At 38.6% G+C, this 13454-nt stretch overlaps 1 protein-coding gene across 2 annotated transcripts; it reads right to left on the bottom strand.

Moving 5' to 3' along the window:
• Nucleotides 1–1561: 1561 nt before the first annotated feature.
• adora2ab (adenosine A2a receptor b) lies at nucleotides 1562–13092 on the bottom strand. 2 transcript variants are annotated; one of them, XM_053479100.1, is made up of 3 exons: nucleotides 12813–13092; nucleotides 7543–8232; nucleotides 1562–4173 (listed from the first exon to the last, which is right to left on the bottom strand). In XM_053479100.1, the coding sequence occupies exons 2-3, from the start codon at nucleotides 7872–7874 to the stop codon at nucleotides 3240–3242; spliced, it is 1266 nt and encodes a 421-aa protein (XP_053335075.1). In that variant the 5' UTR covers nucleotides 7875–8232; nucleotides 12813–13092; the 3' UTR covers nucleotides 1562–3239. The 2 variants fall into 2 exon arrangements, with proteins under 2 accessions (XP_053335075.1, XP_053335076.1); XM_053479101.1 differs by having other exon boundaries at nucleotides 7543–8122.
• Between the last annotated feature and the right edge of the window lie 362 nt (nucleotides 13093–13454).

Raw genomic sequence — 13454 nt, 5'->3', positions numbered from 1 at the left:
TCGCTCCTTTCTATTTTTATGCAAATCCCAGGAGCGTACATTAGGTTTTTTGTTTCCATCTGAAAACTGGTCTGTCTAGTGTTTTTACATACATATTCTATATTCACATTATTCACATTTTGCATAACAGATGCCCTTTGATGGCTATTTTTAACATACAGTAACCCCTGTTACAACTGTAGCTGTGAGACCTCGAAGCTGCTGGATCAGCTTCTGGTGCACTTATCACCTGCACTAGCATGTCATTCATTGTACAACATTTAGCTCTGGTCCACTAATCTGCCTGGATTAGCAACATTCCAAGAATTCATATATTTACTACGACCACACTTGTTTTTACCTTTTGGATCACTCCTCTTGGCTCTTGGCAGTCCCACACTATGCTACTCCAGCAGTGTTAGCGACTGGTAGACATGACAAATAGTTAATAAATAAAAGATCAATTTACTGAAAACAACTTTACTTAAGAGCAACGTACAAATCATTGGAAGCTAGCTAGCCAACAGGCTATTAGTGAGTGTACCTTCCAGATCTGTTTCCTTTCATAGAGCAAAATAAACTGAATTTTATCCTAGCTAAGAACGTTTCTCAAAGTGACTTAATAATAAGCTATGTATAAAAGCAGTGTCACATTTGCAAATGCACTGGTGTACTACGGGCTGATTTTCAGCATAACCGCATTCTTGTTCATTGTTAATTACAAGGTTATTAAAAAAGGTTTAAGTGAATAAACTGAGAGCTGGGGATAACTCCTGACAGAAAAAACACAGACACGTTATACAACATAGGCAGAAATAAGTAGTTACCACAATGTAAGCGATGTTACAAACATATGGTAGACTCACACAAAAGCATGATGTGTGCGGTGCTGTTGTAACAGCGGTGTTGAGTGACAGCCGTGTGATGAATGTTACTACCTCAGTGTTGGGTATTTTCCATAACAGCATGTGGTAAAATGTTTTAGTCATCTTATGCTGTACATTTACTCCCCTGGAACATTCCCTATATCCCTTAAGTTACAAACAGTTATTTCCAGCCAACAACCAACCCCATAACCCCATCCCCAAACCCCCCCGCCCAAAACCCCCACCTCTCTCTCTCTCTCTCTCTCTCTCTCTCTCTTATGCAAGTAAGTAAAGTTCTTCTTATAACTGGTAAATAAATGTTAAATAACAACACATTTGTAACTGTGCTTAGATGACGCGGAGCACCTGCCACACACGTTTTTTCTGAAAATGCTGTTACCATAGAAACCACAGCTCTGGTAACCTACTAGAATAAACCCATTATTATAAACCTGAGATTTGCTCCTGCATGACTGTCATCAGTCATCAACTTCTGACCAATCCAAAAAAATTTAACAGCGCCGTGTTATAAAATACAATAATACAGTTCCTTAAATACATTTTTAAGAAAAAAAGTCAAAAAGTATTTTTTTTACAATGATCGCTCATACAACAAATGATCGCTCATACAACGAATTGTACGTGACAGAAATGTTTGTTGCTAAACCCTAAATTTTCTAAAATAGATAACTCATTAACTTTTTTCACTTATTTTTAGTTGAACATAAAATTTTCTAGTCATTGCAAGTTACAGCATCAGTAGATTTACAGTAAGAATGCAAGTTCGTTGAATTAAACAACTAAAGCATTGAATTGAACTAAAGCATTATGTATGACTTTGTATGTGACAAATAAAATTTGAATTTAAATTAAATATGAGATCTTTACACACTGTAATGAAATCAATTTTTTTATTATTATTATTTGGTGAAGTTCAGAACCACCCCAAAAAAAAAAAAGGTTTCACAGTCAGTAGTGTCGGTTTGTAGAGGAAACTTCAGAAACTTCATAGAAGCCTTGACAAGATTGTGGCAACACCAAGCTTTGTTACACACAAAATGTGTGTATATCCGTCCATCCATGTACTGTATTGTACTAGCTATTATACTGATAGTCAACAGAGTGCAATTTTACATGCCAGAATGACATTGCTATGAACCACTTCATGGTTTTTTATTATTTTTTTGAATGCAACTTTCCTCATTATACCTTACAACACCTCCCAAAATGGTAACAGCGCATACACACCAGTAAAAATAAACTTTTGAGAGAAATACGTCACCTGCAGCGCCACCCTCCACCTAAAACATCCTCCCCTATTGCTGCTTGTGGCTACACCACCATGCTTTGTACACATTCGCGGTAATGTTTCTTATGCCTTACCTAATCACACTAGCAAGTGACAAGTCGCTTGTGGGTTTACATAAATAGATGTATGTGCTATAGCAGTATGTTTGATGTAAGTTTTTTCTTCAGTTTTGCAAGTCAAACAGTAAATGGGACCTAGTTGTAGAACGGAACTACGGTTTATGCATGGGGAAGTGAAGAAACATCACCCCCCCCAAACACACACCACTGGACTGGTCAGAGCGACCGCTAGTACCAACTGTTTCATGCTGTCACGTTAGCATCATACCTATCATAAAATGTCCTTTTTTGGCAGTTCCAATAAGGGACTGCTACAGTAGACCATCCAATCAGCACATTTGTTTTAGCATAGATATTTTAATCTGGGTTTTGTATGAGCGCTAAGGATGCCCTGCATCCAGTGGCAGGATTTGGGGCATTGGCTGGGAATTGAAACAGGAACTTCTACATCAGAGACTAAATGCTTACCACTGAGCAACTGATGCACACAATGTCAAAGCAGTAGATGAAACCATAACTTAAATATTGCTTGTCAAAGTTATTGGAATCACAGCTCTATGCTACATATGTACAGAAAGGAATTATTATTGTGTTGGTTTGTCACTTGCTAGAGGTAGCATAGGTTATGACTCTTCAAGAACTTACGGGTTGTTCCCTTCTTATTAAGAACCCCAGTCAACATCCATGACGTCCAAATTCCCAAACTGTCATGATTAAATAAACAGACTACGTGTTTGCCAATAACTGTGGGCTTTTTGAATAGATTCATTGGAGCATAGCTCCTGTTACAGAACTAAAAACCTCTAAAAACTACTTGTAATCGCGAGAGATGTTGTAAATTCCATCTGATAAACCTGACACGTGAGACGTGCCGCAATTTAATAGCCATGTTCATCCGGTTCCCACACAAATGTAGGTACAAACAACACAATGCTTATCTGGCTCCATACAGTACTGAGAATCAGGCCTCAGATGTGTAGATCACACAAGGCTATATGTTTGTTTTAACTTGGCTAATGTCATGCTTCATGAGACCTCTGTGAGCTCCCCTACATGGTTTGTCCTTGTGGATATGGAACTCAGATTGACATTACTGATAACGCAGCAGTCCTTCACCAGCATGATTTCCGAAGGAATTTCGTTGCTGATTTGATCGGGAAGTGCAGCGGGAATGCTGGACTCAGAATCTGATCTTGAGCTCCAGTCTCTTTCTGTGCAATCGAGTTCCTTTACAAACTGAAGATCTTTCCTAGGATTTCGAAGTGGCACTTTGCCGTTAGTCATGCTGCCAAGAGATGGCTCAATGACGCTAATCCTGGTAGAGGTGTTGCTTTTGGTCAGCCTGTCATGCCGCCTGAAGACATACTGCTGTATAATCCTTCGAAATGTCAACCTGAAGTCTCGGATTCGGTAAGCATAAATAAAGGGGTTCAGCAGCGAGTTCGCGTGTGAGAGAATAATGGCGACGTACATGATCCAGATCGGTGGGCGGGGACATTTTGGACAAAAAAGCGTGAAGCAGTTGATGATGTGCAGAGGAAGCCAGCAGATAGCGAACAGTCCAACAATAATGGCTAGAGACTTTGCGGCATGGACTTCTTTCTGCAGTGTCGAGCGAGTTGCCGAAGTTGATGACGATCCCTCGCTGTGGCTGTACGATGTCTTGTGCTCCATCTGCCTCAGCTGGCGGCGAGCCGCCATGAATATCCGAACATAGATGACCAACATGATCACCAATGGCGGAAGGACACAGACAAAGAAGTTGAAGTATACCATGTAGTCCATCGTGACCACACTCTCGAACAGACACTCAATCAGGCCCGGGGGACACGTGCTGTTGGTGGTGTTGGTGATGGGCATGTGCCAGCCAAGCATCGGAGTTAGTCCAATGATGAAAGAAAAGATCCAGCACAGACAAATGATGGCTTTAGCTTTCTGATTAGTTACCAGGCTGTTGTATCTGGAACACACACACACACACACACACACAGTCAGAAAACAAATCATTTATTTTGGAGTTCAGGTATATCATATATTACAGATGAACAGTCTAGAAATCTAAGCACGCTTGACTACTAAGAAAAGTAAGCAAGGAGCCCATTTTCTTAACGAATCTATCTATCTATCTATCTATCTATAACCTTTTAAATGATCATATATTTTTATTTTAATTCACTATTATATACTTTCTCAGTGTATTTTAAAAATAATTATAAATTATCATAAGGTCTATAATACAGGAGTGTGTTATACAAATAATATAGGCAGAATATATTCAGATACCACTTTTCTGTATGTAATAAATCAATATTTACAACATACATAAACAGTGTTACAATAATTATTTATTATTGACGGAAATTATTTGCACTACAGACTTCACAGCATTTATATGCAATTCACCAGATAACAGGATGGTTTGTGCTGCTTCATTTGTTGACCGAAGAGTGCAAAACACAACGTAGGAGTTTGGAGAAGTCTGTCCTACTGACAAACCGAAGACAGCAACGAGGTGTTACTGTGCGGCAGTGAAGCTACACGCGCTAATCCGGGGTTGTCAGTAACATACTGCTGTTTATATACGACGAGAGACGGTTGATAAGAATTGCGCCGGTGTTGCAGGGACCTTTTGTTCTGACCAGTGCGTACAACAACCAGCTGTGCTGCATAGATCTTCTCCCAAATGGCCTCTGCTGGCAGTTTCTCACATAATCTAGATCCTCGAAGGAGACTCTGAGATCTGCTTCCCAGAGGAGAGCAGCACAGAGGTTCATTTAAACTGACATACTCACACATTCAAGAGAGCTCAGACCCTGAGAACTGGCAGAACATCACCTAATCAACACCTCCTGCAGCACTAACGCTTGACCTGGACACCTGAACCGCATGGAATTTCTCCTCACACACAGGAACAACTCAACCCTGATTATCTCATATCTCAGATTAGAACATGAGAATCTGGTTTACCTCAAGATCACTTTATCCGGCTTTCAGCTCGGGAAATATTTGTGTCAGGCTTCTGAAATCCTGCAACGTTCAGGACATGTTCAGAACAGGATGGATAAATATAGCATTCTTCAGACAGATTCTTCTATTCAATTCAATTCAATTTTATTTGTATAGCGCTTTTAACAAGTGTCATTATCACAAAGCAGCTTTACACAGTCAAAAGAGTTATTCAAGTTTGTATGGAATGTAAATGTGTATGAATCAAACTGGTCAGATAGTCCCTGATGAGCAAGCCGAGGGCGACAGTGGCAAGGAAAAACTCCCTGAGATGGCAGTAGGAAGAAACCTTGAAAGGAACCAGACTCAACACTGAACCCATCCTCATTTGGGTGGAACAGAGAGCAGGAATTGATCTGCAATCATACTGTGTGTTAGGTGGCAGGCAGTTCTTCAAATTCTCAGTTCTTTCAGTTTTTTTTTTCCAGGAAATGTGCCCTTTGCTGTAAATCCTTAAAGCCTCTATTTAGAACCTTATATCAGAACCCCTGTAGGAAGAAGACTCTAGCCTTTAGAAGCAACAAAATCTGCCCGCTTTAGTGAGTGTGACTAAAGTAGCAGACTGACAGAGGAGAGCAAAACCTTTGTCCACAGGATGTACTATCTCAATATTATCTTGCTGATGTGTTTGCATTTGAAAAGGAAATGCAGTCACTAATCAGAGCTACAATTTGTTCGTTATGCTCTATCAGCTATTTTCAATAAGGAGATAATATGGAGTTAGTCTTAGTTTATTTAAACACACACAGAAATGCTAGCGCAATAACTATGCTATTACTGTATTAATCTCTTCTATAAGCTATGTCTATAAGCATTTTTTCTTTACTACATTGTACACAGATTTTTACACCACAATAATCATACATTATGATAAATGATATCGAAATTAGATTATTACCATAAAAAAGTAATTCAAATTTTAATATTTAAAATTTAATTTAAAGCATTGTTCTATCATATTAAAAAAATGATAAAATAAATAAACAAATAAATAAATAAACCTAATGACCTAAAGTAGTTTTCAAAACAAAACAAGACCTTTGTGTCATTTGATGTAGACATGGTTCAGAATAAACACATATCATTTGCATAGCACCTTACTTTCACATATTCTAAAATTATATATCCGTATACAATAATTCAAATATAATCAAATAAATATAAAAAACTACGCATGCATTCAAGTGATACCGCATATACAGGTACGACCATAAAACCCTGGACATTGACAAAGCAATGATTATTTAAGCTTTCTTGTACAGTTTATTCAGATATGTCGAATCATTGCGCAGTGCAGAAACTACAACGCTTTTTCATAGGTCGTTGTACGGTTGCTGTATGGCTGGTCCCATCGAGGAGGAAAATAAAATGATAATTTGTAAATCTTTTGCAGTTTGGAACCATATATATCACCAGACACTGAGCTTTTTCCATGGTGCTACTTTGCCAGGCCTTTACTGCAGCTGTCTTCAGTTCCTGCTTGTTGTTTTGGTGTTTTGCCATCAGAAAGGGAAATGCATGCTCAGTTGGATGCAGGCCAGTTGTTTGACTTGGCCATTACAGAACATTCCATTTCATTGCCTTAAAAAAGTTTTAAAATATGCTTTAGTGCATTCTGTACCCTTATGCACCGGCCAGTGGGTTTTCAAGAGTTTGGCTGGATGTGGCCAGACAGATTAAATATTATCTTATAATATTGTCCTTTAATTTCCTTGCATTCTCTTTGACTGGCAGCTAGGGTGGTAACGATACTCGTGGTGCAAAAACATGTCTATGTGTATCATAGAAAAATGCAATATCAGCCTTCATGAATCAATTATGCATGTAATGCAAATGCACTGTTTACAGAGACAGAAAGCACACTCTCTGTTTCAAAAACTTTCAGTAGCTTTCAAACACCACCATTCTACATCTCTTTGATCTACATTGCCTAAGAAAATGCAGCATTTTAGCTGACTTTTAATCTATCTCTGCTCCAGAGCTCATTTTGCTTCAGTCAAACTTTTTCAGTGTCCCCAGGTCAGAAAGTCTATACCGCTTTATCTTGCATACGGGATCTTGGGGGGCCTAAAGCCTATCCTAGCAGACTTAGTGCACGAGGCAGGATACTGTACACCCTGGATGGGGTGCCAATCCATAACCAAATCAGACATGTCAATAAGTAGGAGACGATTTATGCTGACAGATGTTTATATGGATGTCAGAGACGTGAAAAAATGTAAAAACGGACCTACTGCCAACAACAAGAAAATAATTTTGTTTTGTGATTCCCTGTCTTGTGTTAAGAGTTTATAAAACAATGTGCTTGCAACAAGGGTGTTACCTGAGCGGGATCTTGATGGCGATGTAGCGGTCAACTGCTATGGCCAGCAGGCTAAAGATGGAACTCTGCGTCAGCACGAGGACGAAGCATGCGATGAACAGACAGCCGTGAAAATAACTGCAAAAGCCTGTGCTGATAACGATGGCGAAGGGGATGGCGAGGAGGCCCACGGCCACATCCGCTGCCGCCAGGGAAACCACAAAGTAATTGGTGATGCTCTGGAGATTGCTGTTGAGGCAGACAGCCCAGCACACCAGCACATTTCCAGCCACGGACAGCAAAGCAATCAGCAGCTCCAGGCTGATGTAGAAGGCGTTTTCACCTCTATCCATGCCGGGTGCTTTACGGCGGGTGTGGTGTGGGACTGCAACCTCCCAGTGGCACTCATCGCTGGCCCACGGAGCTCCAGGGTCAAGGACGAGGACAGTCTGAGCAGAAGGGCTGAAGAGGCTTCAACCCTCCTTCCTTATACTGTGCATTAGATGTAATCCACACTCTTGTTTTTCAGCCTTCTTCTTCCTTTTTTTTTCTCACAGACTGACGTCGGGAAACAGAGGCTTCAAGAGAAGGTCAGTAAACCCTGCAGACAGAACAATCACATCTGGAAGATCAGCCTTACTCCAGGGGTCGAAAAAGCAATGAGTCTCTGCAACAGAAGGTCATTTTCCCACCATCCCAATCCAGACCGTCCTAAAGGCCAACAATACAGATGTATTTTAAGACACAAATATTTTTTGAAATATCTGCAGTTTGTCATAAGACCAGGAAGTGTGCATTCGACCTCTGCGGCAATCGGGCTATTATTGGCTTAGCAATGCGAAAAATGAGTCTTTTATACTCATTCACATGAATCTGTTTGGCGATGCCGACCTGAGCTCTAAAATGAATCAGGCTTTCTCCTCACATTATAATTCATTAAATTACACAATGCACTGTTGTTCCTGTTACTCAATTATGTGCCCCAAACAAATAGCTCGTGTCCTCTGATAGCTCATTTGTGCTTCTCTCCCTTCGATTTCAAAACCTAGCCGCAATCACAGCAAGACATGCTATCATGATAATGCCTTTTATCTGTTCCATGGGTTAAAAAACAAAACAAAACGGGACAAAAAGAGTAAAACAAATAGAATTGCTGATATGTTCGTCACTGTGCTTTGACCCCTGTTAGGTCATTTTAAACCTAGAAGAAAAAGGTAACCCAATTCAGTCACAGATTAACTATGATTAAGATCAGATCTGTTTTATTTCATAGTATGTTTGCAACACCATGTGCTAAACTGTTTGCAGAGTTTCAGTTTCCTGAGTTGAAAGACTGGGGGACTTTCCAAAAATTAGTTTAACCAATCTATTCTTTAAAAAAACTTAATAGAGGAAACCACTCTGCCAACTTAATGGTACATGGCAGGTTAGCACATAGACCACGCTCTTCTGCTTCTTTATTGCTCGTCCCCAGTAAACTGTAATAAAGAAGCAGAAGAGTGTAATCTACAGTAAGGTATGTGTTAACCTGCTATGTATCTATGCTTAAAGCTTGTGCATGTTAAATAAAATGCTGGCATTAAATGTTGCTTAAAAGGCTCTACAAGTGTGTGACTAGAGCTTAACATCTTGTATGTGTTTCAAGAAAATCTATATCCTTACAAACGTTTCTCTCTTTAAAACAAATTCATTTGATGATTTAGGTTTAAAAAAAGTTTAATGCATTTTACAGTCTTAAAGAAACATGCATATGGTGCATAATAACTTATTAATAACTTATTAAAATAAGCCTATAGTGACGAGAGGTGGACACTGACCCATCCCACCCCCGTGGGTAAAATTTAATGAGCTACTTTTTAATTCTACTTGATATAGTAGTAATAATAACTATAATAGTAACTTTACTTGTACTTCAGTAAAATTTCACTGAAGTAATAGTACTTGTAGTTGTGTACCAAATTACATTACTCTTTCCACCTCTAGTAGTAACAGTGTTATAGAAAAATACATATTCATATTACATATTCATATTCAGGGCTAGATCCCTGTATTTAAACAAAGTTTTGTTTCTCACACAGATGTACAGTATAGTATGACCGAAAAATAGAATAGAAACGGCCTTTATTCAATTGTATTTGTATCTCGTCCTTGATATTGTAGATTTCCACCTAAGAGCTGTTGCCCTGCACTAATCTCATGTATCTTATTCACACTCTGTTCATACTGAACATCATTTCCAAACACCTACTATTCTGGGTGCCACCCAGAAAATGACGGGTTTCTTTTTGATTTCTTCATCTGTAGTAGTAGAAGTTCCTCTCGTGTGTTATCACTAGCTTGTTCACTAGAGATCATAGTCTTTATTCAGTCTCATATAAAGTTGTCATGTGTTCAAATATGATAGGAGTAAAACTAAATCAACATAAACTGACATAACTGTGTTGTACTTTACACATGTCTTTAAATCTCGTTTACTGACACGATCCTTGCAGTAACAAGTTGAAGACTTGTTTAAGAAGCAAAAAGTATTTAGGACATTGCATACAAATGTATATAGCGGAGATCAGAAATGCATTAATTTTTTTTAAGTAGTCAGTGGATGACCTTTTCCCTTCTGTTTTGTTGCAATAGGCGAGTGAAGGCTTGTTAAGGTATAGTAGCACCACAACTGCACAGTTGGGGAATCAAATTGACAACGAGAGCTAAATATGAAACAGTGACGATAACAAGATTTCAGAGTGACACTTCGGACAGACACACGCGCACACCCTTTTAGGGATGACATCACCTGACCTCTAATTTTCAGCTTAACTCTGAAACTCTGCACTCAAGCCAATTTTGAGATTAACCCAGATTCAAAATTCTTCTAAAGGGCTTACGAGAGAACTGGGACAAAAAGTAAAAACCTGAACAATGTTCCTTTATGCCAAATGCATCAGTTGTGGCATGTTTTTACACACACACACACACATATATATACTTGCTGTGAGTTGTCTTTCGGATGCTCATGTCGAGGGGTCGCCACAGCAGACCGACTGATCCGCACACGACTTGGCACACATTTTATGCTGGATGCCCGTTCTAGTGCAACCCTCCCATTGTATCCAGGCTTGGGACTGGCACTGCATCCAGTGGTTTGGGTTTGGGCATTGACTGGACTATTATTTTTTAAATGGCAGGCAGATTTTGGAGCAAAGCACAATCATGTTTAATACAGAATCATCTTTTGAGTCCAACTGATTTGCTTATACATTTAGTAAAGTTGTTATTATTATTATTATTATTGATGATAATAATAACACTAAAGCAAGAACAATAATAATAATAACAAGAACAATAATAATAATATATATTTTAATAATTACATAAATTGATCATTACATTTTTGAGTGTTTTATTATTTTTGGATATGTCAGGTAAAATAAAAGTTATTATTACTTTTAGAACATAAAAGTACATTTTTACCATCACCCTGAATATGGGAAATATGTGGCAAAAATGTAGAGCTCTCGAAATGGGCATATTATAATTTTTTGGTCATAGAAACAACCAAAAACAACAATAAAAACATGTGATCATGTGTTTCTTTGCTATTTTTTGGCCTAAGTGACCCTTTTTTTTGTTTGTTTTTTTGCTCAGTCATAATTGAGTAAAATTTTTATTAATGAAATTCAGCTCAACATATTGCCTATTTTGTGCTGAAAAAATGATACGTCATCAGGATATATCGCTCTATACTGCACAATACTGGGCCCTATATATGTTTTTATTTACAAAAAAAAAAAAACGGCAAAACAAATACTGGCTTAAACCCTCCGAACTTTAAGGGCTACCATGGCACTGATGACTATCTCTCACATTATATATTATTATATTCAGCACATACTTTACTGTCATTCCACATAAATTTCATAAGGAAGCAGGGTCGTTAAACGGCAGCATTTGGGGTAAAATTTTATCTGTTTGGACATTTTCTGGAGGGCATGTGAGAAAACTCTTCCATAATTCAATTCCTCTAACCGCTGAAATGTGAAAAACAGGACTGTATCTCCAGTAGGATCAGGATACTGGGATCCACTATAACAGTCTGCTAAACTATTCAAAATGTAAGCTTTAAAAATACATATTTAACCTGAGTGAACCATCTCCCCTGTCTGTCATCACTTTTTTGAGGGAAAAAGAAACTCAAGGATTTTCGTTTTGTAGCATTCCCTGATTTTATTTATTTATTTATTTTCAGATTGTTGGTTCCCCAAGCAACATTTTTTATTGTTGATGTTACAAAGGACTGATTAACAATTTCCCATCATAAAAGTCATGTGGAGCACACATGTTTAAAGCATTTTTCAGGCAGACAAACGCTCTGAAGCCATGGGGTTATTATATCCAGGGGTTATATGACGGCTTTTATTATTAGTATTATTATTTATTTAGAGTCCTATTCTCATGACCATGATAAAGAGTTCTATCAACTACTATCTAGTTATAATTATTATTACTATTATAAAACTTAAAAAAGCATGAATAATTATTGTTTATTTTTTGTGCTTTATCTTTGAACCTGGCTGAGTGGAAAGTTCAGGAGTTAAAGGAAAAGCTTACGACTGGAATACGGTAATATAATGGCCCATGTTTCGTTTCTAATTTAGATTTAATTCAATGTGTAAAATTTAATCTGTACAATGGGAAGCTGGGAAAACCGTTTAATCTCAGGCTGCATACGGTTTGAGATCCTGCTCTCTAAAGTACCTTTTCTGTTTCTTAGCATTCATCTCTTTGACATTTGCAGTTTCAGAAATCAACTAAGCTCTGAATCTCCCTATCAGTCTGTCTTTACGTCTGATGTCTCAGAAGCTCTCTTACTCTCCTGACATGCCTTTGTCCTTCTTGTCTTTTACCTGTAGAAGTCGTTTTAATCTGTACTACTTTTCCCAGGATCTCCCAGGAGTGTCTTTAGTTTGCCATTGCTGTTTTACCTATGTAAAAGTCAACATTGTGGTATAACAGCTTCAGGTCAGAGAGGGAAAAAAACTGCATCCTTGTCTTCTTCTTCTGAATATTCTTATGCTTATTAAAGGACCCATGCAGTGAGCTTTCTATGTGTAGATCTAGTAATGATCAGAAGTTTCCTTCCTCTATACAGATCTACCTTTATGTTAAGTTTGAGTTTTTCTCTATGAAACTCCAGAATCTGCACATACACACACACAGAGAAACTAAACTCCAACTTTCTGATTCAATCTGATAAAAGATAAAGCACAATAAAGATACTGAACAATAAACACACGTACCTGGGTGTATACAAAGAGCTCTTGAGAAAAGAAAAAGAGAGAAAAAAAAAGGGATCGCAGACTGTTAAAGTTTTTTTTCCAACATAAATCCAGGAGGATGCGTTAGATGGAGTTCATGTGGAGGAGTTCTCCTCTGAGCTAAATCCCATGTGGCGTCAACTTCAGCGCGCGTGTTTGTGTGCGCGCGCGCGTTTGTGCGTGAGGGGGAGAGAGAAAGAGAGAGAGGGAGAGTTTCGGAAGCTATATATAAGAGGCACACAAACCACCCCCCACCCCGCAACACACACACACACACACACACGCTGCAGGCTATATTGTGTCAAAACACGCACCCACTGTAGACACAGGGTTATATATATAAATTTTCCCCTTTTTTAAACAATAGCTGACACGCCTTGTTACACAAAAGAAGAAGTGCTAATAGAGGAAGCATTAGCAACGATCTTAGCAATAGCCTGCTCGCGTGTGTCGGCGGTTAGACGCCGCACGGTGCAGTGTGCTGGAGAGGAGAGGAAAGGAGTGGCGACGCTTTCGGCTCCTCACCACATCACTGCCTCATGGAGTTATTGTACCAGACTCTACAGGGCTTTTTAGTCTCATGGTTGTCGCTTTGACATTTCCTGTTTAAACAGCGTGTGGTTT

This window comes from Clarias gariepinus, chromosome 19 (genome assembly GCF_024256425.1).
Source record: "Clarias gariepinus isolate MV-2021 ecotype Netherlands chromosome 19, CGAR_prim_01v2, whole genome shotgun sequence".
Classification (NCBI taxonomy): Eukaryota; Metazoa; Chordata; class Actinopteri; order Siluriformes; family Clariidae; genus Clarias; species Clarias gariepinus.
Note: the sequence above shows the minus strand (reverse complement) of the source record. Positions and strands in the feature narration are given on the sequence as shown.